This window comes from Copadichromis virginalis, linkage group LG8 (genome assembly GCF_057382275.1).
Source record: "Copadichromis virginalis isolate Kocher_CV1m ecotype Utaka linkage group LG8, C_Virginalis_male_GT1.1, whole genome shotgun sequence".
In the NCBI taxonomy this organism is placed as follows: Eukaryota; Metazoa; Chordata; class Actinopteri; order Cichliformes; family Cichlidae; genus Copadichromis; species Copadichromis virginalis.
The window spans coordinates 22,475,670-22,502,891 of NC_140625.1; the positions used below are offsets into that span (position 1 = coordinate 22,475,670).

At 41.1% G+C, this 27,222-nt stretch overlaps 1 protein-coding gene across 7 annotated transcripts in view; it reads left to right on the forward strand.

The window, feature by feature from the left end:
* The window catches only part of nrxn1a (neurexin 1a), a 67,889-nt gene that overhangs the window by 18,458 nt on the left and 22,209 nt on the right, over positions 1 to 27,222 (forward strand). For 5 of the 7 annotated variants that reach the window (XM_085466570.1, XM_085466564.1, XM_085466566.1 and 2 more), the window contains 10 exons: positions 8,382 to 8,683; positions 9,865 to 9,888; positions 11,772 to 11,933; positions 13,642 to 13,713; positions 13,970 to 14,194; positions 15,009 to 15,156; positions 17,422 to 17,552; positions 19,582 to 19,834; positions 23,233 to 23,436; positions 24,895 to 24,921. In XM_085466570.1, the coding sequence (XP_085322696.1) occupies positions 8,382 to 8,683; positions 9,865 to 9,888; positions 11,772 to 11,933; positions 13,642 to 13,713; positions 13,970 to 14,194; positions 15,009 to 15,156; positions 17,422 to 17,552; positions 19,582 to 19,834; positions 23,233 to 23,436; positions 24,895 to 24,921 (1,548 nt within the window). The remainder of the gene's footprint in view (positions 1 to 8,381; positions 8,684 to 9,864; positions 9,889 to 11,771; positions 11,934 to 13,641; positions 13,714 to 13,969; positions 14,195 to 15,008; positions 15,157 to 17,421; positions 17,553 to 19,581; positions 19,835 to 23,232; positions 23,437 to 24,894; positions 24,922 to 27,222) is intronic. The other 2 variants (XM_085466568.1, XM_085466567.1) reach the window with 2 other exon arrangements.

A 27,222-nucleotide genomic window follows, 5' to 3' on the forward strand; every position in this document is an offset into this window, starting at 1 on the left:
TTCTTACAGATATAATTCTTTGTTGACAAAAGGACTGCTCATAATGATTCTTTTCAGTGCTGTTTAATGTGTTGCTCTTCTTTTCAATTATTCGATCAGAGCTAATTAATGGAGTGCTTAATCAACAGAAAGCCATCATTCATCCAGGGAATCAATTAATGAATAATCCAGTATCGTAAACGATAATCTCTATAGACATACACCTGAATGCGAATTTACATAAACTGATGGTGGGGAAGATTTTGGGATTTATTAGATTAAGGTCCAGATTAAGCTTGGGTTTTCTTAACCAATCATAGTTAAGCAGGCTTTGGTAGCTTAGAGATAAGTCCAAGAGTTATTGGATTTATTATAATCCATTCTCAAAACCATAATTTATTTTATGAAGACATTTTGACTTTTTATTAGCTTTGCACTAGTATCCAATGACCGATTAACAGGATTGGCTAAACCTTAAATTTTGACCTTTGACCTCAATAGTTGTGTTGTGAGCTAACTAGTAAAGTAAAGTAAAAATGTATTTATATTGCACCTTTCAAGATAAAATCACAAAGTGCTTCACAGAAACTAGAACATAAAACAACATCAACCAAAGGCAAGTTCGTCCCTACAGCCCTGTCACTGATTATGATTAACAGTAAAGGTGTGCCGGACTTGCTGGAGTATTCTGAAAGATTGGTGCCGCCACTCAAAACCACTGATCAGTGCTGCTATAGGACAAGAAGTCAAAATTCTCAGTAAAGGAATTGTGGCATTTCTTTCAAAGCGTTCTCCAAAACGTCTTTTTAAGTTTTTGCAACATCCACATCCATATAATCTATAAATCTCCAGGCTTCTGCATTGACCTGTCATTGAAATTGTAGCACCAACATTATCACACATTTGTGTCTTCAATCCACGCCAGCAACGAAAGAATGCAAAAGTTTCTTTCTTTTCAAAAGTTATAAAATGCTGCTGTTCACTGTTAGAACGTATATAAAAATTCATGATTATGTAGATAACACCTGGTTTCAGTTGCATCTGATTCTTTCAAGTCAATGAATCACTGCAAAAACAACTACTTAAAGTAGTGTGAAAATTCAACCTGAAACAAGTGAATTGTGCCATCTTGTAAGGTTTTTTTTTTTTTTAAAAAGCCAACTTAATGCAGTATTAACTCCCTTATTCACAACAGGCCACAGCCTGTTTTATTCATTGGAGCAGGATCTTAATGATATGGTCTAATGCCAATCACTTGTTAGGCAAAAGTGTAAACCACTACACTATGGAGCCACTTCCAACTTAATATAGTGTACGAAGGTAAAGGAGATATTTTTAATCTTTAGTTATATCATGCACCCAGAGCACTTGCATGAAAATATATGACCATTATTTGTTAAGCGGCAAGTTTCAGTTTGTGTACCATATACCACAATGTTTCCAGAAAGACTTGTTTTACTGACATCACATTGACTGGGAGTCTCTGCTATGGTGGTCTATTGCTACATAAGCACTTGAAACCACCCTGCATATCCAGAAGAACAAAAAGTGTAAACATGACATAACATAAAAAATGATCACAACATTACTAGATTAATTAGCAGTCCGGTGAGTCTTACATTCCTGCTATTGCAGAAATTATATAAAACCTTCCTATCATCAACGATTTGCAAAAAATGACAAACATTTAGAAGAAACCATTCAGACAGGTGTCTATATTGTTGGTGATTTTTCAACTCAATCACAGTTTCTGCACTATTCTTCACTTTTAGGTCAGTATTGTATTTTTCTGTGCTGGTGTAGCATTTTTTAAAGTGCATATTTCATACTGGGAATAAATGCTTTCAATTGAACAACAACAACAAAAAAGAAATAAGACATCAACATTGCAGACGAGCAATCTGTCACTTGTGTCCTGACAGTAATATCCTCCTCTACAGTATTGCTCCCTTGGCTGTGATGTGATAGCCCAATCGCTTTCAAAGCCAGATGCTGTATATCACCGAATAGAGATGGAAACAGCATTTGCAGCCTTTAGTGAACTCGACTGTATGAATTCTCACACTTTAACTTAATATGGAAACTATGCATATGTTAGCATACATTTACATACATTTCCAATGCTGGTCATCTATCTGTATAGTGTACGAGTGTATAGTTAATCCACCTGTCTGTTATTAAGAAGGGATGCCTTCGTGCAGGATGCTTGAGTTTATGCTGCGTGTGTGTGTGCATGTGTATTTGCATGTGTGGACAGTCTGAGAGGAGCTGATAGCAGAACTGCATGGTGGGCTAAAAACGAGGTGCAAGGGAACTGCAGCGTGCTATCTTCAGAATGACAGGGCTGCCATGATTGAGGCTTGCTACACTAGGATTTAGATACACCAGCATTTTTCTGTCTTTACCTCTCTCTAGCCATCCATCCCTCCTTCTCTGCCACTCCCTTTCCTTGTCTCGTCTTTCTTTCCTTCTACCTTATTCTCTCTTCTCTTCCATTCTGCATTGCCCATCTCAATGAGTCTCCTGCTCCCTCTTTTTTTATTCCTTCTCCTTTCAAATTCTCCAATGCATCTTCCTCTTTCCCTGCTTCTTTCCATCCTGCTCCCTCTATCAGGTGCTGTATAATGTAGGCTCCCCCGACGTGCTCCCAGCCTCCATCCGCCATTTTGATTCAGTACAGCTGTCCATGATAATGTACTGTTCACTCAATCACTCTTTCTCTCTCTCGACCTCCTTCTCCATCTCTCTTCCTGTCTCTCCCCCCTCTCTCTGTTTCTGTCTCTGAAACACATGCATGCACAAACACATTCATATTTGGTGTAGCCCCTGTAACAGTGGGTTGCCATGGAAATGACAAATTAGTGTGCGAAACGCTGAGGACGCACATGAGCAGAAAAATGCAACACACACTCGCCATGAGAGCGCAAACAGACAGAAACATCCAACTGATGTGTGTTTGATCATTGGAAGGGTGGTACAGCTGCAGCTGGTCTCTGAAGCAGCAACCATCAGATCAGTTATTCTCGCTCCCTCTCTCCCCCCTCGCCTCCCCACGGACTGCTTTATTCATTACAGCAGTAGCTTAACGATAGTCTTCAAGAACTAATGCCAGTCACCTTCCATCTTTACATTTATGCTTATTCTCAATCCTTGCATAGCCTTCAAAGTTCACTTCATTAATTTTGTACAAGTTCCTTTCATATTATCCTGTTCCTAGACAGACCTCTCCTTCTGCAAATGCAGTCGCTGGAGTGTGTTTTGGACCATTTTGCAACCCACATATATTCACCCCTGACAGCCAGCTGTAGAAAGGCTTACTTTAAAGGTTCAACTGATAGCTGGAATCAATTAATAGTGACATATTTTCACAGCTTACCAGGAAGTCGCTCGGTTTTTTCCAAACCGTCACTCGTTTTTTGTTCTTTCTTTCTCTGTGTATGAAAGTGAAGTAATTGAAAATGCAATACAAAAGCCTGTCTTCCTCTTCTAATTGTCAGTGCTGACAGATGATGGGAGAATCTCAGCTGATAGGCTTTTGCATAACAGTGGCAATTGTATGGTGATTTTTTTTAGTGAAGCTTTATGCCTTGTGTAAATTTGTTTTAAGGTGCATAGAGTCTTTATGTAATTGCAGTGGTCTCATTACACCATTAGTTAGAACAAGAATTGAGAAAAGCATATTTTGGTAAGCTGCAGAACATTTTCTTTGTTTATTTTTTTCAAAGTATTTGAGCCAACCACAGGGCCCATAAACCAGATTATTCCTAGCGTCCTGTCCAAGTCTGGATTAACAGGGAGGATTGCATCAGGAAGGGCACCCAGTGTATAATCTTTGTTCAAATTAAACAAGTGAATGAAAAATAAGATTTCCAAACCAGAGCAGACGAGGGCCAGGCTAACAACAACCACTAGTTACTAGGTTACCAATGAAAACGTTGCTACTGAGGAGGAAGATAGTGAGAAGGTGTGTTTGGAGACAGAAGGAAAACTGGGAGTGTAGAGGTGAGACTACGGACTTAAAATGTAGGTACTACAATATCTGGAGCTTTAGTGTGACAGGAGACAATGTAACAGATAGGGTGTGAAGGAAGGGAAATAGATCGTTTGCTATAGTGACCCCTAAAGGGAGCAGCCAAGAGAAGATTTGATTAGTCACCGAGGTGCAGTGGAGGAAGCTGTTTTTGATTTAGTTGTATTTTTCCTGGTAAAAAGACATTTCAGGAAGTGTTTTACCCTACTGACCTTCATTAGAGCATATTTTTTCAATAGTTTGCTGTTCAGTTGCTGCATATTTCAACACGTTACAAACCCCAGCAGTGCCGCATCCTTGGTGTTTTTTATTTTATTGATCATTGAGGGTTAAAAGATGAAATTAAAAATTATTGTTGGATCTGTCTACCAACAGTCGGCTTGTGTGAATTACTTACACACGAGAAGTTTCACAGCTCTGTGTCTCTCCAGTGCTCACAGCTGGAGGAATTCAAAAGAGAGCCTGCTTTGTTTTTAGCTAAAAAAAATTGTTGATACAACCACTTATTTTATAAAGTGGTAAATAAAATAGTAAATAAATACATTTAACAGCTTCCCAGTATCCAAGAAAAGAAATCTCCTTATTAATAACTTTGTAAATTCAGTGGTGTAAAATCCCAACGTATTTATATGACCCAAAGAATAGAACATTTTAGAAGTTTAGGCCAGCAAATGTTTGGTATTTGGTGACAATGAACGGCCAATTAATTTTTTTTCGACTAAAAAAAACACAAGAAGAATGGATATAAAAACAATTTTTACAGTTTTCTTCAGAAATATCCTTTAATTAGCTTTAAAGTTACCCAAAGCTAATTAACTTTAAAGAGTTTTCTTTTCCCTTCTTCTATTCACTCGCTTTAATCAGGTATAATTTAGGACCGTTATTGCAAAAAGTGACCTCAGAGATAAAGTAAAGCTTAGCTTAGCTGTCCAAACACGCAGCCCACGAGAAACAATTCCCACAGTAGGGGTGGGTGATATAGACACAAAATGATATCACAACATTTCAAGAAAACTTCTAGTATTTTTGACAAAATAGAAAAAACTCCTGAACATTTTACTGATGCTAGCAGCCTGCATTTAAGTGCAAGTTAATGACGAGTATTTTTCCATCCTTTTTTCAATTGAGTCTACTGAACCAAAGAGCCAGCAGTAGCAGCAGCCATAGTGCAACAGTGGTGACCCAGCAGTACATTAAGTGACACCACATAAATCAAGCTGCTTTGCTAGTGTTTTCCCTGGAAATTTAAGTAATTTTATGTTAAGCAGGTATCTTAACACTTTTATTGAACGGTAACTAAAGTAACTTTTCAAAAGCCGCACAAATATTATCAGATAATAAAACTGGAAAATATTTTCTACCTTTGATGGGTTGTGTCTTGGGTCAAGCTTTTAAACCAGCTGCTTAAAATTTCCATCCACTCCATGTGACCTTCCTGTCATGTGGAGTGCAGCTAGCTATGAACTAGCGAGTGCAAATACCCAGCACAACTAGTCAGCGCACCAACAACACAAGTGGAGTCATGCGCCTATATCTGGGTTGACGTCCAATCACCAAATGCTGGAATCTCCTACTTGTAGCCTGGTTATACTCAACAGTTTGTTTTTGCATCCAGGGGTGAAACGAGTCGTTTTCACCTTTTGGGGGAAACATTTTCTTGCATATTCTGCAAAGCACTGCTCATGATCGAAGGTTATTAAAACAGCTACTCTTTTAGATGCTAAATTATGACATGGTGCTGTTGTGCTCTGATGTGCCTGGGCTAGTTTGTGTTATGTTGCTATAGCAATGATATCACAATAACGATAGTATTTTCAGATATAATAAAAGATTTAGGGTGTATGGCCCAGCCCTATACCAAACTTCTACAGTACATTAATAAATATAAAGTACTAAAAATTCTCCACAGGAACATTTTTATAATTCTCATTCTTAGGCTCTCCTTTTCTTTCCCCTTCATTTCTCCCTCGTTCACTGTATTCCTCCGTTCTCCGACTCGCTTGTTTTGATCGACAGTGCTTTCCACAGGATGAAGTGTGACATGTGGTGTGTATGTCAGTGTCTGTCTCACTGTTTACTCTGAGCTAATACTGACTCACTCCATTAATCTGAGCTACAGAAGATCCACTCCAACCTGCCCACTTGAGAGCGTGTGCGTCTCTGTGTGTTTTAGGTGTGTCTTCACAGTGAACACATGCACGCACGTCTTCCTTGTGTTTGTGTCACCCAATATGCATTTTCCTGTCTGAATGTGTGCGTGCACGTCTGTTGTGCATGTGATGTAATAGAACGAGGAGTGAGCGTTTGCGGGCCAGAGCTTCCAGATCGATGCAGAGATGCTTTATGTGCTCCTGTCTGCTCTAATGATGTGTCTGTAAATTAGCAACAGAATGGTGGAGCACTACACTGAAACCTAATGGCACCTCTGTAAATTACCGCTACAATGCTGCTGGACGGCTGCGTGTGTTCCCATTGTGAACAACACACACCCACCCCTTCTCGCTCTGCCACCTCATCTACATTTGGCTCCGTTTGCGTGTGTGTGTGGGAGAGTGAGTGAGTATGTGTGATTGTGTTAACATTTGTGGCTGGTCTTTCTGTGTACGTTTGTGTGTGGGGGTCTCCTTTTTCTTCACTCCTCTCAGTAAAGACTAGCCCGAGGCCCTGAGTTGGTAATAGCTTTTCTGACAGCAATACACCAATATTTACAGAGACCAGCACCCACCCACACCCCCGCACATTTCATGCACACATAAAAAGCATATAGTTGTCTACACTTTCAAACGCTTGAACGCGAACTCGCACGCAGTTTTTCTTTTTCTGTTTGAGGCATGCAGACACATACTCTTAATTAACATGCTGGGAGGGAAGGAATCACACAACACAATGTGTTGTTTCTCACTCATATATTGGCATTCACACTTTGGATTTTTTTTTCATGCAACTAAAGCAAAGAAAGACAATTTGCCACAATTGGCCTTTGAATTGTGATATATTCTCACTTTTTCCTTCTCATTATTCTCTCTGTGTTATATTCACTCAAGTGCGGCCGATTCCATTTCAACATCCCTCTCTCTGCCTCTCACTACCTTAATAACCTATTACACTTCAGTCTATTCATTATATGGCATCTTTCCCCCCCTCTTCTCCTCTCCAGCGGTTCCTCACCAAGTGTCTCTCCTGCTCCAGCTTCACCTAGCGTGTGCTAAATCCTCCTCTGTTCCCCTCGTCATTGTGAACTACAAGATGGTGGTTATGCCAGAGGCTCCACAGAGCAAAGAAAAAGAGGCCAGTGAGATGTGAGGAGAGGAATGGTGGCATGAGGCCAGGAGGGAGGTGTGAGAGCTATAGGGATGGTGGTGAGGAGAACGCTGGAGCAGATGCAGAGGAAGGGTGATGTTTTTGAAGGTGGGGGGAGGTGAAGAGACAGATAATGTCGCCTCTACTTGTCTATGGCAGCACGATAGTATGATCATTTTTGCGGATGTGTGCGTAGGTGTGCATATTTGTTCTGCTGCTGGCTTGCGTATAGAGTAGTGTGTGTAGGTGTGAGAGCAGATAAGTGAATGCGAGCTTAAGTATGATGGATTGTAAAACCTTGGTCTAGTGTCCTTGTGGGTCACTAAGGGTGTGCAAGGTAAGTTGCTACTGGCTGTCTGCCTGTTACTGAATTCTAATTGGCCACTCCTACCTGCTTTGGCTGCCATTATGCTTGCAGGCTGCTCTTCTCCATCTTCATCGTCGGTTTTTGCCATTCACTTTTAAAACTTCCCTAACCTTTGCTGCCGCCACACACACATACGCAGACACTTACACATTTCTGGCATTTAACAAACATCATGAAAGGAGCCATGTTGTCAAACAAGAGCACCTCACTTTAGACAGCCAACACAGCTGTTCTCTCAAAAGAGAGACAGGTTTCGTAATGAGTTTGGAATGCTACAGACTCACGACTGTCTCCCGCACATCCACACTGTTTAATCTCTAACCCACATGAATGATCAAAGCTTGTTTACACACCACTCTGTGGTACAATTAGAGGTATGGAAGGAAGTGTTTCTTCCAAGTGCTGGCATCAGTGAGGCTTTGCTTGACAATAACAGCATTTTCAGCATCTTAAACAATATGTTTTGTACTGCATATCCGAATCAAATTTAACCAGGCCCAGCTGAGCTTTGTTTTACTCAGCTGGCTCTGATGAACACCCACCATTTTATCATCTTTGAGCATTTTGTGAAGAGCAGTGTGGGAAGAAGCAACATAGCTTGGAAAATGTACCACTCATTATGATAATGCTTTGGCAACAACGTAATGGTTCCATGCTTCTGTTTCCTCCTCTTCTCCCTCTTCCTCCTCTCCCTTTGCCTCTCAGCTCGCGAGGAGTACGTCGCCACCTTCAAGGGCTCAGAGTACTTTTGCTACGACTTGTCGCCCAACCCCATCCAGTCTAGCAGTGATGAAATAACGCTCTCCTTCAAGACACTGCAGCGCAATGGCCTCATGCTGCACACCGGCAAGTCAGCTGACTACGTCAACCTGGCGCTCAAGAATGGGGCAGTGTCACTTGTCATCAACCTCGGCTCTGGGGCCTTTGAGGCTTTGGTGGAGCCCGTCAACGGAAAGTTCAACGACAACGCTTGGCATGACGTCAAGGTCACCCGCAACCTGAGACAGGTAACCAAACAACAGGAGATGGAGGAGTAAGCGAAACAGAGAGGAGAGGAGACAATTTATGTTACTGATAAGGCTTTTGGGAAGAAACATTTTCAGTCATGTAGAGAGGGACATAAAGATAACAAGGATGAATGGAAGTTTTACTGATAAAATGCTTGGTAAATGGCAGAGTGAAGTAAAGCACAATTTGAAAATATTTTAAGATGTCAAGATAAAAAAAATACTTGTTCCAGCTTCTCAAATGTGACAACATTGTGATTTTTTTTGTTTTTTTACTTCATTAGCTTGTTTGTGAAGTTTAGACCTCAGCTGGGGTTTTCAGAAACTTTGCATTTAATGTCTCTTATTGTACAGGATTGTATTCAGGCTATAGGTGCGGGCAACCCAGCACTCCTCATATCTCGTGGCACTGATTCTCTGACGAGATGCAGAGAAGCCAGAAGAAGCAATGATTAAAAAAAAACAAAAAAAACGTGCATACTAAAAGGCTACGCCAAAACAATAATTTCGTTTGCCTGAGAAATAATTGACTCATTAACCAAATGAAGATGTTTATTAGTTGCAGAATTAATTCTGACTCCTTGTTAAATAGATTCGCTCTGTATTTGACTTTGATGAACCACAGTGCAGGTGTTCCAGGGCCACACGGGGCTGAAAAGACTGTAGTCAGCAGAGGGAAGCTAAACAGTGTAGAAACCATGGTCAGTGGTCTGTTGTCCAATTGCAGTGATGCTATGGTAGTAAGAAAATACCTGAGGTTTTGGTCTTAGTTTACAGTGGCTTTACCAGCAGACCTGCACTGCTCTCAGCTCTAGGTGAGTGCATTTTCAATTGTGTGTTTGAGTGAGTGAATGACTGAGAGAGTGAAAGAGCGAGGGAGTGGACTAGAGAACATACAGGGTCACTAGCACCCAGGTGCTTGTAACCTACCTGTGCCCTGCCTCTACCGTTTGCCTGTCTGTACTACTAACTTGACTACTAACTTTACTAACCTGCTAGTGAAACTAACCACCATCCATGGAATGATTCATTCTACTAACCTAACCTGTGCCCTTCTCCTAGCGAAACCACTCCAACCAACCTACTAACCTCACCAGAGGCCTTCTAGCTTTCCTTTTTTTGTTCCCGAGGTTGTTCTGTTCACAGTTTTTTGCTTTCCTTTCTCCCCCTCTCCTACAAAGCACTCAGGCATTGGACACGCTATGGTAAACAAACTCCATTGTTCGGTAGATATCATTCTAATTGTTTCTTAGTTTGGGTTTGCCCCGTGTCTATTTCCTTTTGAACCATAGACATCAAAACTAAACCAATAACAGGATAAATGCGGTTGGTAATCTTTTACGCTTAAAAAGCCCACATCCACCTTCCTTGCCAACCACTTTTTTTCTATAAATCCTTTCCCTCCCTTACTTCTACTGTTTTTATTTTCACCCCATCACTTTGTGACTGACATGTAGGCCCACGCTGATTGGCTCATCCCTCACCTGCACGCAAATGACGAGCCCTCCCCTTCCCCCATCCTGCATGGCGTGACTCAAAAACCCTTCCCCTCTCTAATTGGTCCGTAAAGTGGATAGAGAGGTTCCTTCCCTTCTTTTTTTAAATTCTTTTTTCTTTTATTTTTCACCAATCCTCCACTGCATGTTCTCCATGGTGCCTCTAACTCATCCTGTCGTATGTTGTTGGGGTTTTTTTGTATTTTATTATCTATTGTGTCCTCTTTGCCAGTGCTTGCATGCAGAGAGAGGAACAGACTGCATGTTTGTATATTTATGTGTGTGGAATGAGGCGTAACCCATCTAACACCTGTGCGTGTGTGCATTAAATCTGTGTGTTTGTCATCCTGATTCGCTGATCTAACAAACCCCCCCCAGACCACTAACTAACCAACTAACACCATCATCACAATTCACCCTAACAACACAATAACATAACATCATCACAATGACTAACAGCATTGAAATCATGAACCCTGACCTCAGTAACCCAACACAGCTTGGCCTGACACAAGTAACACTTCTGTGGCTGCCAACAGTGCAACAACTAACAACTACTAACAAGTAAATAGTACTAACACCTTACTGCATAGCACGAAGATGCCTGCGGAGACTTACTAACACCTGACTGGCTGGGCAAGTTTGCCTGGCAATGATGAGCACCAGCAGTCAGAGGGAACTTATTGTAGTGGGGAAATAAAGAGCTCACAACCTTTATGGGCAGCCAGACATGGTCAGTAATGTACTGTAGAATATCAGAGAGTGATAATGTACCACTAACGGTGACTTGAGTGTGACAAGATTGGATATCAGTGACACCTAAAAGCCTCTGTACAGGCTATTACACTCCAAAATGAGCTGATTAAATTATAAGAGCACCAGTGTCACTTTAGGCAAAGCATTTAGGAAAAATCTTGTTAGCATATTAGGAAATAAATCAAATTGCGTCTTCTGCCTAGACCGTAAAGCAGCTTAAGTGTACGAACCATAAACATAAGTTGGAAAATTTCACTGATATGGGTTAAGTTGGCTTTTCCTTTAATAAACAAGGCTAACCTTTTAGCAAAATCACTATGGTTTAGTCTATTTTTTACCATGCAGTCACAGAATAATAAACTGCCTTTGAAGTCTGGGTACCGAGAGAATTGTGGCCCTGAAGCTTTGGGTTTCAGCAAAACTTTATTAATCGCATAGAGAATTTACAATAGACTTTTTGCTCTTGATAGGCCGAAGATAGAAGATTATGCCGTTTTAATTCTCAGAGCGCACAAAAGAAAAATGAGAGTTTACCACTACCTGCAGGAGTGAGCGGTATTTAGCAGTGCATAGTTACATATTTCTGAAGCCGGTTACATCAGCAAAGCCAAGAGGCGACACTACTCAGTTACACCACACAGCCAGCACTGATCCAACTGCTGCGAATCAAAGTGGCCAATTCCCAAAACCAATCAGGCCTTCTCCCTGCCAGAATGCATATAGATTGGTTACCAGAGCAACGGGGGCTAATTTGGCTGGTCAGCGCCTAGCTAGCGCTTAGCGCTGCCTTTGGTGTGAGTATATAGCGTGTCCTTTCCCTGTGCTTTGTTGTGTAGGTGACCATCTCTGTGGACGGCATCCTGACCACCACGGGCTACACACAGGAGGACTACACCATGCTAGGCTCTGATGACTTCTTCTACGTGGGAGGAAGCCCCAGCACCGCTGACCTGCCTGGTTCTCCAGTCAGCAATAATTTCATGGGATGTCTGAAAGAGGTGGGGCACATGCTTGATAGGTAAAAAAAAAAAAAAACCTAATTATTGGCATAGGATAAAACTTTGCATGTGTAAAATGTCTTTCCAAGTGCTTAATGCTGTCCGCTTTGACCTAAGGTTTAAGAAATATTCATTTAAACTAAAATAAATCTTCTTTTCTTTCTTCTGCCACGCATCACACAAACATTTTTACACACAATATCTTATAAAGCACACATACACCGACATGCTTCCATTTGGCAGACTCACACAAGTAGTCCCAGACGCACATGCACACACCCTCCCCAGCATCAGAGAGAATCAGTGATGAGTGTAGTTGAGAGAGTAGATACAGAACTAAGCACTAACATGCTAATTAGGTACGCCACAGAGATGCTCCATCCATCCACTGTGCTTGAAATGGGCCACAGCACCACAGAAACAAAAACTCACAATGCACACATGCATGCATGCACAGAAAACACAGTCGTAGTGTAATATTATATGCCCAAATATTTCCGCTGAAACAGTTGCTGCACGCAAATAAACATACGTATGGATACCCAGAGCTTGATACAACGAAACTCCCAAAGACATCCTCACGCCCATCGGATACACACCCTGCCTGAGTCTCCCTTTCATTCACGCAGATTCACACAGAGGCATAAACAAACAACCAAACAAGCCAACAGATGATGTGCCAAACAGAGAGCTATCTGTATCAGTAGTGAATGCACTCTGTGTTGCTTCATTAAGAGTGATGATGTTTAAATGAGGCTGCCGCTGTCAAAGTGAACCCTCCACTGGCACATTTACATATTTAATACGATGATATGATAATCCATGTGGGCAAATTAAGATGTATGCTGCGAATCATCATATGCATGAGCAATCACGGCTGTAACAGTTTTGTGCATTGGATGCAGCACAGGCACAATCCTCCCCATAAACACCCACACCGTAAGACCGTTTGAAGCACTTATTGTGTTCAAGAGCCACCCCCTTGCCTTAAACACACACACACAATAGCACCTGACATGCAGAAAATTAAAACGCAGAGCCAATGCAGAGGAGTATTTGGTTGCTCACAGGTTATAGAAGGAGGTCTGGATTAATAAAGCAGAGCCTGTGTGCTCATCTCTCAACATCAGAATGCTCAGCACAAGCACACTCTATACACTGAGTCAGAGAGCGGACTGTGTCAGGGAAAGCAAAGAGAGAAACAGTAAAGCAAAGAAAATAGAAGATGTAAAAGCAATCATGCAGGTGGCAGGGACAAATGGGAGTTTGAAAAGATGAAGCCGGAGTGGATGCTGGTCTTTAGGTTCTTGCTTTCATATAAAAAACCCATCAGAACATTTGAATAGAAAATGTGTTTGAATAGGTTAAACATTAATCGATGTGCGCTCAAAAGTCAATCAATCTTACTGTTGCTGAACCTTTTCATACATTTTCCCCCAACGTTATCCTGGGAACTGTCACGTGTGTGTTCCCTTACAGGGAAACAGTCTAGCATCATAGTGTGTGCTAGTACATAATGTTTGGATAGCAGAAAGCAGATAGAGGGATAGTGAGACAGAGACGCAGCGAGAGAGATACATTCCTCCAGCTTACTAATAAGAATTTAGCATTACTTTAATAATTTCTCTATCAGAAATGTTATGTGTGTTGGTTAAAAGTGAAGCAGCATTCAGATATCATTATTTTCTTTCAATCCCCTCCACTCAAGGTGGTGTACAAGAACAACGATGTACGGTTGGAGCTGTCTAGACTGGCTAAACAGGGAGACCCCAAGATGAAGGTATGTGCTTTAATCAACACGTCCCAACAAGCCAGACAATGCTGGATCCCCTCAAACACCTCATGTCTCGCCCTGTGAGACTCACACTGTAGCGATGTAAATGGGATTATATATTTGAGAGGTAGCCACAAGCTTTTATCTTTTAGCCACTTCACAGCTGGAATCTGGCTTTATTTCGGTCTCAGACTACAAAGGAACCATACTGGTCCAGATAGTCACTACAGCAATTTAACAACTCAACTGTTTTCTGTACCAGGTAAGTGGGGTGGTGTCCTTTAAGTGTGAGAGTGTAGCAACGCTAGACCCCGTGACCTTTGACACCCCAGAGTCTTACGTGGCACTGAGCAAGTGGACAGCGAAGAAGGCGGGATCCATCTCATTTGACTTCAGGACGACAGAGCCCAATGGGCTGATGCTTTTCAGCCACGGCAAACCCCGGCAGCAGCAGCGCAAGGATCCGCGCACACCTCCAACCGTCAAGGTAAAAAAACATTCTAGGCTAACTGTATAATGTATAATGTATAATGTTGAAATAAATTTTAATGACAGTGTTGATGTTTAGCAGCTATATTTTGGGTCACTATAGTACAAAGTGCAGAAGTTCATATGAGTTACTTTAGTTTTGAAGGGGTGTAGCCAAATAAACAAAGTATTAGGTATTATCAAAGTATACATTTTTCAAAATTCTGATGAAATAGTACAAAATCCATTTATGAAGAACAGAAATTCATTTAGAATATTTTTTGTAGAATATTATTGGCTGACCACTCACATACTGCAAGGTGGCTAAATTCATCTCATTAATCTTTTTAGTCTGCTGGATGTTGGAATGATTATCTAGATAGATATGAAGGGATGTTACTTATGAAGAAGGTGGAATGGTCCACTAGTAAGTATACGAACAGTAAGTGGAACAGCGTGCGGGAGTTCAATTGAGCTGTTTTAATGAAGTTTATTCCTCCAACGCACCTGTCGCTTATTAATGTGTACAAAGATTTTGCATCTGAAAATTCAGTTCATTAAAACGGCTACCTTTAATCATCCTCTCTAACAGGGCAGTGACTTTATAATCGTGACTGATATTCTGAGCTTTAGCTGCAGAATTGAGATTTTAAACAAACGAAAGTCCCCACTTCTACAAATTCAAGATGAATAGTTCATTAATGAGAATTCAAAAAGAAGTAAATTGAACAAATTGCACTCATGTCACACCTGCAACTATAATTTGCATTTTCACAGCTTGCACAAATGTTCCTGTTTGGTTTTTTTTACACCTGTCTCCGGTTCATCTACAGGTGGACTTTTTTGCTATTGAGATGCTTGATGGACACCTGTACTTACTGCTGGACATGGGCTCAGGAACCACCAAGACCAAGGCCATCGACAGAAAGGTCAATGATGGAGAATGGTACCATGTTGACTTCCAGAGAGACGGACGCTCAGGTACAATCGCAGCTCTTTTAATTCTGAAGCTAATAGCAAAAGTTGAACTGACAGTAGCTGTGCACATTTTGAAGCAAGCAGCAGATTAACATGACCATTTTTGCAACCATCTGCATTCTGTATGTATTTAATTCACCTGTTTCTATTGAATCTGACTTTAAGGGGTTTTATTTTGACTATTTTAACCCAATTCATATACAGCAGGTCTGTCAAGTTTATTGTTCATGTGCTGGTATAATAACACTCAGACTAAAATTAAAGCTTTTGGTGGCCTGTTTCGTATCCAACTGGTAGACCCATTAATGCTACTTGACATCATAATCACATTTGCTCTAAACCTTTCCTTTCTGTCACAATTACTGTCAGTCGGTATGTAAAACATACTTGCACAATGTCTTAAAATCATTTTGCAGTTACAGTTATGTGCAAAAGTCTTGAGCCGCCCATCATTTCTTTATACTTTGCTGCTAAGGACCCAGATTCTCTGGTAAGTCTATCGAGTGCTGTGCAAAGTCTTGAACAACACTTCCCCAGGCTTTCTTAAGTTTATCATTGGACATTCATTGCTTGTTAATTTATTTTTAGTCCAGTTCTTGTACTTGTACTTGTACTTGACCACTGTCAGATGAATTGTTTTTTTTGTTAAGCAATTTAAGACTGGCCTATGAATCACTAGATTTGTTGTGTCTATGCATAACAGAAAAATTAGCAAAGAACCCATTTTAAATTGTATCTTTAGGGATCTTTAGGGTTATTAGCTGCCTGTTGCAAAAATACATAATTTGTTCCAAATGTTTTTAAATTTAATCAACTCAAAATACCAAAGATAATACAATTTGGGAGGCATAAAATAGTATTTTTGCACCAACAAGGTGATTCCCAAAAGAGCCAAAAACTTTCCGTATGGTGCGTACTGTGTTGTAAAAAGTGTAGGGACAAATTGGACGAGTGAGGACAAAAGAAGAGGTGGAAAAAAACTATCTACAGCATCTGAACAGCATCTGACAGTTATGTCATAAGAAAAGGAAACAAATCCAGATACAGGACCTGTGAGATCTGGCCTTTCTGCCAGATCCATCTACTTTCCTACTCTTCTTACTTGTAATCTGACAAGAGAGAGTTACACTAGTGAGTGTCTGTAATTGATGGAGGCTCTGTCATGGTTAGTGACTGCATTTCATCCAGTGATGTTGGGAATTTTGTTAAAATTGATGGAATTATGGAATTATTAAAACACTGAAAAGTACCATCAGATTTTGATCTACCATGCAATACCATCTGGAAAGCACCTGATTGCCAATGGCTTCATTTTTCAGCATGACAATGATCACAAAAACAAACTACCAATGCAGTGAAAGCATACCTGGATTAAAAACACACAATGAAACACCATCAGTCATTGATTGCACTCCCCAGTGCCTGTACCTCAACTTTATTGAAGCAGTGTGGGATCATCTTGACTGAGAACATTGCAAAAGGCAGCAGACATCCAAGGAAGAGGTTTGAAGTGGCCTTTAAGAAGCCCGGAGAACTATTCCTGAAGACTGCTTAAAGAAATTAAAAGAAAGCTTGCCATTGAGTTAAGGCTGTGTTGAAGAATAAAGGTTGTCATGTCAAACATTTACTTTTAAACTCATTAGAATTGTACAAGTTCTGTTTTTGCCTTACACATACTCTATTTCCATGCATTTTTGCAGGTGTTTCAATGAACTGGTGCTCCTATTTTTACATTTTCCTAGCAAAATATAAAGAAATGAGGGGTGACTACTTTATACTTTTGCACAGTACTGTACAGTTCTATTACAGATGGGGATGTTTTACACATGTCAGCCTGTTATGAGCATATAGTTATTGCTTGAAACTCTGTGTTAATTACAGAGGTCTGTAGAAGCTGCCTTTCCTCTCAGTGGGAATCCTATTTGTTTGCTCCAACTGCGCGTTACTGTTCCAAAAGGAAATATATTATTAGCAAAAAAAATGTTAAATGTGGCATTTTTTAACTCACAGGGACTACCTGAGGACTGTGTAGAATTTCAATTACTTCTGATTGTAGCTGTGATTTGTGGTGGTGGTGGTGGTGATGAGGAGGAGGAGTACAAAGAGAGGCGCAAGGATGATGATGATAAAGATGATAATGATGGCACTCATAATAGTGGTGCTGGTGGTGATGGTGCTGGTGATGACAGTGGTGATTGTGATGAGGATGTTCACGCTGAAGGTCATAACAATTACTGATATTGTTTTGATGTCTGGCGACGTGTTCAGGAACTATTTCGGTGAACAGTGTAAGAACAGCATACACGGCCCCGGGAGACAGTGAAATCCTGGACCTGGATGACACCTTGTACCTCGGAGGTTTACCTGAGGATCGTGCTGGACTCATCTTCCCAACAGAGGTTTGTGTGTAGATATCATGTGCTATGATAAGCATTCTAGCTCAAATAATTAAAAGAAAATTTCCAGCAAACATCAAACATTCCTCACTTTTTCCTGTGTTTTAATATAGTCAGTGTGGGTGTTTAGGACTGGCAGATGATGTCAACTTCAGCTCTAGTAAAGTGTGGCAGTTGCAGACAATAATGAATAACCTAAACTCTCCATATTAAAATTTTTTACCTACATTAACAGAATGTCTGATTCTGCCGGCAATCTACTTACAATATACAGATTTTTTTCTTCTTTTTTGTAACATTGACCAAGTTAATTTCAATAAAGTCCAGCATTCCAAAGCTGGAGGAGAATGTGCGAGAGAGCTGTTAACAACTCGTGTGCAGCCTGTTACTTGTAATCTGACAAACGTGTAGGTTTTACGCGTGTTTCTCCCAGGAAACAGCATGACATCACAGACCAACAAGAAGCAGTGGAAGTTTTCTGCGGTAGAATGGGAGGCGTTGGAGGAGGTGTTTCACAAGTTCATTAAAATACATCAAAACAGCAAGGTCCCACTTCTTACAAAGAAGCAACTTTAACACCATTGTGGGCACAGTAAAAAAGTGCCATACAGAGAGGAAGTTTAAAATAGATGCTATGACCTAAAGAGGTACACTAAAAAGAAGTCATTGTTTATAGTGCTTGTATGGTTGGCAGTGATCTGGGGGAGAAAACTGTGTGCTGTCCATGGTCCTGAACTGTGAAAAAACAGCAGGGAGTTTGAATGTCATGAAGCTGATTTTTGGGTGCCACATAGCCTTAAAAGGATTTATGAAAAATAAATCTTTGGAATTTTAAATCAAGAACCAGAGGGCGAAAAATAAAAGTTTGAAAGAAACATTTTGGTTCCACCTGCATTGAATGCTTTCTTATAGTTCAAGGTTTCAGGTCGTTTTTGATTTCCTCCAGCAGATTACGGAATAATTTGCCATGGCAATCAGCATGTCTTCAATTCTCCTGGCATTCAAATATATTAACACAATTGGAGAAATTTCTTTAGCTTGCAGCATGTGCTCTCTGTTCTTGGCAACATCTAGCCTTGTCAAGCACAGAGTGACTTAACATATCCTTTTTTATTTCTTTTGCTGTCTTTCACCTCTTATTGTTAGTAATTTGGTAGTATTTTACCTCCAGGGTAAAACTGACCGTAAGTCTCCAGTACTTAATCAATAGTGATTTAATTTACTGACCACAACTTACTGAGTGAATTTACTGAGCAACAACTTACTGAGCACTTGTGTCTGCTAATCGAAAGGTCGGCAGTCCCTAGCTCTTCCTGCCCACATGCCGTAGAGTATTTACCAAAGACACTGAACTCCAAATTGCACCCACCAGAGTATATGTGAAAGTTAGAAAAACGTAAGGCATAGACTAAAGAGCTGCATGAATGGGTGAATTGGGCTGGTAAAATTACCATTTAAAACATATTCCCAAATATACAGATTATTTTATTATTATGTTCTTGTTTTTGTTGTTTATACTTCTTTCTCCTTTTGGCATGGACATGGAATTTTCATTTGTTTTTCCTGATGTTTTATCAGTTAATTGAGAAAATAACTGGCGGGCCTATAATTGAAATTGATTTTAAAAAATTATATTTGGGGAACTTTTTATGTTAACAATATTAATAGGTATATAAAAAATTATTAAACTAACTTTTAAAAAAATGCAGCTTATGCATTTTGCAGTCTTGGAGCACAGATGTGCAACCAGTGTTTAGAGAATGATTTTCAGCAAAAGGTTTTAGTAATTATAGATGAAACAACCAAGTTTAAACTAATTTTTTGTTTTTAGATTAATAAAAAAAAAGATTACCCCAATACCTGTTTTATGCAAAGTGTGTAAGAAATAAAAATACATCATGATGAAATAAATAAAAGCTGTACAGTGATGATACAAACATTATTTGTTTGTATTTAGTTTTGCAACACACACTGCAAGAGTTTGGACAAATATCCAGTAGTCATGACTCAACACTGGCATCCTCTTCTTCAGGTGTGGACGGCGCTGTTGAACTACGGGTACGTAGGCTGCATCAGAGATCTATTTGTGGACGGGCAGAGCAAAGACATCCGGCGGCTGGCTGAGGCCCAGAGGGCGGTGGGAGTGAAGCCCTCATGCTCCAGAGAGCCGCCCAAACAGTGCCTGTCCAACCCCTGCCAGCACAACGGTATCTGCAGGGAGGGCTGGAATCGCTATGTGTGTGACTGCTCTGGGACGGGCTACCTGGGACGCTCCTGTGAGAGAGGTGAGAATAACAGGGTAGGAGACTGGGGACGAAGAGCAAGAGAAATGCTAATGTCTCCTTTTCACAATGGAGATGAGTAAGAGAGTTAATTAAAGTCAATGCACAGCCACATTGGGTGAAAATTTAATAATATGTCATGATGCAAATTGTAGTCATCATGACAGCTTTGTCATTTGCTTTTTTGCCTGAGAACACTGAGTAATGCCAAAGGCATGAGTGACAGATGATGTGGGGTGGAAGCACAGAAGTCTTAAGATCAAAAATAAATCAGCTGCTGAAAATATGTTGTGATCACTTGGTTGTAAAAAAATTTGGTTATTTGTGACTTTGAATTATGCTTTTTCACTCATAGCAGGTTGAATTAGCGTGATAGGTGCATTAAAAAAGGTGCACTTGTAAAATAAAACGGTAAATAAAAATGTGACTAAAGCATTATTTCATTTTTTTAATGCTGAAATCAGATGTCCTGATGTGTTTACTTTGCACTAAATCCCTGGTGATGGAGTGTAGGAAGCTGAAAATAAAAAGAGGAGTAGATACTGTATGGATGGGTGAAGATAAAAAATGAAAAAAATTAGTCTACTAGCTCACCAACAAAAATAATAACGGTGCAGGTTTTCTATCTTTGGCTGTATTTTCTGTACCAAAGAAAGAATAGTGGGAAAGGAGAGAGGGAACAGAGGTCGAGGAGAAGAGATGGGAAGAAGCAGGGCTGCAGACAGGACTATTGGAGTGCTATGGATGCAGTGACTGGGAATCGATGGGAGAGGAAGTGTGCAGAAAGCAGGGAGCAGGAGCTGTGACAGAGGAAGGTGGACTCACCGGGCTGGAACCGCCATATGACAGCGGGTGAGGAGATGAGGAGGAATGGGAGATGGGAGAAGAAAATCTGACACAGAGAGAGAGAGTTATGAGAAATGGTATGAGACCAGGGCGGGGGAGAAATGGAAAGCAGGAAAGATTGGCAGAGGGACTGATACAGGCCTGTTTGAAGAAGCGAGATGGGCGTCAGACAAGAAGAAGAGAAGAAATGTTGTTTGCGCCATAACCGCTGATGCGTCTCAAGTGATGATTGTACTATCATCTAGCAGGAGATATGCCCATGCAGACTCACACACAGGCTTTCTGAAAGGAGTTGATATGAAAATGTTTTATTTCATAGGACAAACATCCACAGTGTGTATGTTTATCATAGCAATGCAGCATCTATCGCTCTCTTTTCCTTAGCTCTGTGTATATCTTACTTCATCCCACTCTGTGTGCACTGAGGGGTCACTAACTGGTGGTTCAGTGGATTAAAGGAAGCCCAGATGGAGAAGCAGATGGAGAGAGTGATTGGCCATGTTTATGCCTTCTACCTGCGGTGTCTCCCTCCCTTTTTTCCCCTCCCTCGTTCTCTCTCTCTCTCTCTCTCACTCCTTTGTTCCCCCTCTCTCTTCATTAATGAACAAAGATGCTCGCCACGCTCTGGCTCCGAGATTGCTTTTATTTTTTAATGACACATTTTAATGGCGAGTATAATGGGAGTAGTAAAATGACGAATTTGAATTTATGGCTAAGAATTATTACTTTTCAGTCAAAAAGATGACATGTCAAGATTTTCTAGGATAAATTGTGCTTTTTTAAATGTCAACAGGGGTTGATACTCACATCACCCTGCTGCTAGGGCGGTGTGCGTGAGTGTGTGTGAACCCTGTGTCAAATAGTGGCTATTATATTTTTATTGTTACATTGTGACCACTGTGCAAATGTTAGCAGATGTTTAGCCTGGTTTTTATTTATTGAAATGTTTTTGGGGGGGGGGGGGGGGGGGGGTCAGTTGCAGATAGTTTAGTTCATATTAGTATTAGAGTACAAGTGCTTGAATCCCAGTGATGTAGATATCCTGATCCCAATACCTTGTGTTGGATGTGTCGACAAAGTGACTTAAAGTAGCCTGACATGTTTTTTACTTAACAACTTTGCAAGAACAAATCAATTTGGAAATGAGGTTAAGAAAGTTAGAAGGCATTGAGAGATGAGCCGGGATCTGATTTTGGGATTTTCGGGGGATCGATGACATGAGAAGAAAAAATGCAGAATGTGACTGGTCTTATCCTTTACTTATTCTGTTTGTATGGTCCATCTGGTGTGTGCTACAGGCGTCAAATGATGCAACAGTATGTGACACAGCCAGCGTGCATTGTATCGTCAGTCTTTTTCTTTCCCCAGCATGAACGGGCTTCCATACTTTTCTTCTCACCAACCCTCTATCCCCTGTTTGCCTGGTAGTGAGTCAGGTGCTGTGATGAGGAAAATTTAGTCAGCTGTCTCCCTTATCAGAAACGTGTTCATGTGTGTGCATGCGCAGGGGCGGGTGTATGTGTGGCTGTTAGTTATGTTATGTGTGATATAACAGGCCAACCACCCTCTTTTTTTCCTCAAGTTAATGAGGGTTCATTTGCATTTTAGCCAGGAGCTTCTCTCCCTTTCCCCATCCTCCTTTCCCTCTTTCTTGCCCCCCCCCCCCCCCCCCCCCAGCCCCACTCTCACTTTACTAAACCCCTCTCTGTTCACACTTAAATTCACTCACTTATTCTGACATGCACGCACACACACGCACACTGTCTCTCTCTTTCCCTCCTTCTCGGCTCATCAGTATTCATGACGCCTTCCTCTCTTCCTGTTCTCTTGTTTTTGCCTTGGCTCAAACCGTCTCCCACAGAAACAGGGAGAGTGAAAAGGGGAGAGAAGGCAAAGGAGGAATGGAGTGGAGAGATATAAGAAGAAGGGAAGAAGGAGGAGAGATAAAGACACAGAGGCATGGAGAGTGTGTTTAGCTGTGTATGTAATTGGCCAATAAAAAATAGGGTCCTCAGAGGTAAACAGTTTAGCAGTCGGGGATTGGCCCCAGCAGGAAGCAGGGAGAGAAGATTATGAATATGCAAATGAGTATGCAAAAGACATTAAAGCAGGTTCACCTGAGCTTGTTACATTATGACTCCAGGGTCTGAGATGTCAGTGACGATGGCTAACACATTCAACACCATGCATTCTGATTGAACCGGATAATAGGGCCAGCCAACCAGCTGCGGCTATTTTTACATACTCCTCTCAAAGGCGGAGGGAGTGATGATGAATTAAGAGTGGAAAGCGATGGGATCATTTTGTAGAAAGGTTTTCAACATGTATTGGCGGGGGAACCAGCAAAAGTATAACCACGCAGTAACATACTTTGTCATGTTTAAATCTGATTCATTCAGCATCAGATTGCCTTTCCCTCCACCCACCTTATGTGTTTTTTCCTTGTCAATCATCCTCCTTTTTTCTCTTTCTACCCACCTCACCCTCCTCTGTCGTCATCTCTCTCTTCCTTCTCCATATCTCTTTTTCTTTCTCTCTCTGTGGATCATGTGCAGATGCAACTATCCTGTCGTACGACGGCAGTAAGTTTATGAAGGTGCAGTTGCCTGTGGTGATGCACACCGAGGCGGAGGACGTCTCGCTGCGCTTTCGCTCCCAGCGGGCCTATGGCGTTCTCATGGCAACCACTTCCCGTAATTCCGCAGATACCCTTCGTTTGGAGCTGGATGGGGCCCGTGTCCGACTTACTGTCAACCTAGGTACACAGATGCTCACAAACACATAGAATCTCAAGCATTACTTTAATTACCTGTCATGGGAATGCAGCTGATACTGGCCTCTTGGTAATTTCTTGCATAGAAATGTCATTAACTGTTGATTAATAACTTTTTGTCCCGGTAAACTCAAAGGAGCCCTATTATGCTTTTCTTATTTTCTGTCATATATACATATATACTGTTGCAATGGCCAAAATTTAGTGCTCACCGTTACTCTAGTGTGAGCACAGAAGCCCTACCTGACTGCTTTTGTTTGTGAGGGGCAGCCAATCAAAAGAAAGTTTTTTTGAAGAGAAGGAGAAGAGAGTTAAAATGAATTGTTTTGGGAAATGGGTAAACCGGGGACTGTGCAAAAGTTGAGTATTAGATAAAGGAACACAAATTTGAAATATGAATCATGCAGAACTCATTCACTACCTAGAGTAATGGAAAAGTAGAGCACCAGAGTCCGAGGCTAAAAATATATAGCTGGAAATGAGCATGAGATGTCCCTTTTAAATTAGAATTCTCAGTAATTCCAATAAATATTTCAGCTAATTTTGCTGCAAGTATGCACAAGAGATGGATTTCACTGCTTCAGCAGATATGTTGCACAGATTACATGCACACATGCAAATATAAACAGCTAAAGGTTATTGGTTTTGTGTTGAACAGAGGGTCAAGCCTCAAGCTGCATTCTCTGCTCACTCCCAGCAGACCTGTGCATCCCCAACACCTTCAACAAACAACACAAACGCACATACACATGAATACTTTGCACATTTCGCAGCCTGAGATAACTGCTAAGCACTTTTTCAGCCTCATTTTTTCCACAGCCACACACTTTCACGTGAATTCATTTACATGCTAACACACACATCCTTACAGAGGGGTGCATGTGTTGGTCTCTGGTTGTCTGCAGCCACGTCTTTTCTGTGGTTGACGCCACTCGACACACCAAGGCATCATGGGGTTTTTTTTTAAAAAAAGGTACAGGGGCTGAATCTTCCAACCATTTACGGAGATTCGCGCTCTGGATAGGCGACAAAAATTATGGGATGTGTTCAGAGTCGTTAGACAAAACTGACACACATAACCCATCACAGTCTACCCACGCTTTTTATTGGTGACTGAAGCTGTCGCTCAGGCCAGAGCAGCCAATGACCACACCAGTCATGCTGTGACACACCGCTCTCTTTATTGTGCTCAAGGTAAAAATCCATCAGTCTTTATTCAGATTTTTCCTTTTATTGGCTACAAAATAAAAATCGAAGAAACTGCATTTGCTGCACATTGTCCAGGTCCAGCTTGTGGTCCTGTGACAAACGAGGGGCGTGTGTTTTCTCAGCATTGTGTGCGTGTTTGTATATGTATGCAGGGTGTGTCGATGTGTGCATCCCCAGGGCGTGGAGAGTATGTGTATGTGTGCAGCATTAACCCTCTGCTCTGCTCTCCCTCCAGACTGTATCAGGATAAACTGTACAGCCAGTAAGTGATCCTCCATCTCACCTAACTCCCCCCCCCCCTTTCCTCTACCTCCTCAGAACGTGTGTGCGCCGTTGTGTGTATGTGCTTTTATAAATGTGTGTGGCTGTTTTTCACTCTGTGTATCATGTCAGTTCATTTAATCTTCTTTCAACATATTTTTGTACCATTTGTCTATGTGCAGATATGTATGTGTGTGTGTGTGTGTGTGCATGTGTGTATGTGTTTGACGGGGGAGGTGCACATATGCGTGCGATGTTCAGCTACACTGCAGGAGAGGTGCGATTTTTGCTGAGGGCCAGGGTTTTCCAGGTCGGCCATTTTAGCAAAGAGGGATCGATGGCAGAGAGAGAGAATGAGAGAGGATGGTGGGGGTTGAAGGAAGGAGAAAATAAAAGAAAAAGGAGAAGAAGAAGAAGAAACCCGGGCATGAGGTGTTTAAGTAAAATTAGGTGTGCTGATAAATAAGAGGTACGGAAGTAGAGAGTGGAAGCTGGTGGATGAATACAACTTAGAGCTTCAGGGTAATTACTTCTCCTTCATGCCGGAGACAAAAGACGTGTTATCCCTCTGTTTCTCTCTGTCGCACCTTCATCCCGACGTCTGTCGGGTTGTTTTCTTTGTTTGCTTGTTGTTTCTTTCTAAACTGTACATGAGGGATTTTTGGGTAGTGTTTCATTTAGTGGGTTTTGGCGTGTGTGCTTGTGTGAGTGCCTTTGCATTCTGTAGTCTTTTCATTGCCCATCTGTGTGTCTGTGTGTGTGTGTGTGTTTTCTTTAGTGTGTGTTCCTGTTCATGCTGCTGTGAGTGGAGCTGAATCCCTGATGAAGTTTAATTCCCTCACGTGGAGTTTCTCTCTGTCACGACCACAGAGAAAGCAGGAGAGTGAGAGAGAGCGAAAGAAGCGGATGCTCTGTGACGGCAAAGAGGTGGTGAAATGGACGACTGCTGTTGCCATAGAAACCCTACTAGCCACACAGCACTGTTGCTATTCCGCATGTCTGCTGGCCAATTTTAGACCAGTTGTCTCAATGAACATTTCAGTAGGCAGCCACTTTTCTGGCACACCGTGTGCATACAATAAATTATACATATGATATTCAAGGGGGAAGGGGGGAAATGTATTTAACAGGCAGGCGCCAGTGAAATAGTCCACTCAGCAGTCAAATAAAAGCCTCGGCATGGGAGAGATTTGAGGCGTATCCTTCAGAAAAGCCATTTGTTATTTGGAGCTATTGAAATATGAAACACTTTTTTTTGTTTTGTTTTCATTGTCCTGCTTTTATAATGTCTCGCATGTCATTTGGCTTGAATTATGTTTTCCAAGCAACAATCAGCCTCCCTTGTGTTTTTTTTGTTTGAGTCATTTCTCATCTTTTGCTTTAACCTCACAGGCTGTTTGCTGACCGCCACAGCCTTCACTAGTAACTCACTGAATGGCTTTTTAACGCTGACCCAGAATAGGTGTGTGTGTGTTAGTGATGGGATTTCCGGCTCTTTTTAGAGACCCGGCTCTTTCGGTTCGGCTCACTAAAAAGAGCCGGCTCTTTCGGCTCCGAACCGGCTCTTCAGGTTGTTTTGTTGCTTTAATTAATTTATTATTAACAATAATATAAAATTATGCACAAAAGGAATTACTAACGTAAAAACAAGTGGTTTTATTTATATATGTTTATATATAAATATATGCGGTGGCCCCTAGAGACAAAACACGTACAAACTCCAAAACACATTTCTAGCATGAACTGAACTTCCAAAGCAGAGCTACTAGATCACTTAAATTACACAATTGAAAGCATGTGTGTATTGTTTGTGTATTTATACACAGGCACTCATATATATATTCAAATAATTTAAAAAAAAGTTCATTTACCTGTTATTACCACACACCAAATCCGGTTGTTGGTACTTGCTGGCTTGTGTAGCCACAAGATAACAAAGGCTCAACACTGCGCCCGGCATCCTGGAGCACTTCTGTTGTCTTTTGTACGTGTTTTGAGTTTTTATGTGCTTCTGAGTTTTTATATGCTTCTGAGTTTTTACGTGCTTCGGAGTTTGTACGTGTTTTTACGTGTTTTGGAGTTTTTACGTGTTTTGGAGTTTGTACGTGTTTTTACGTGTTTTGGAGTTTGTTCATGCTTCAGAGTTCGTACGTGATTTGAAGTTTGTATGTGCTTTGTCTCTAGGGGCCACCGTAAATATACTTTTATTTATTCACTCCACATAAAATGTAATAAATAAATCATATAATACAAAAATCAACTATTCACATTTCAAGTTTTAACTATTTAAATTTTCAGCTTT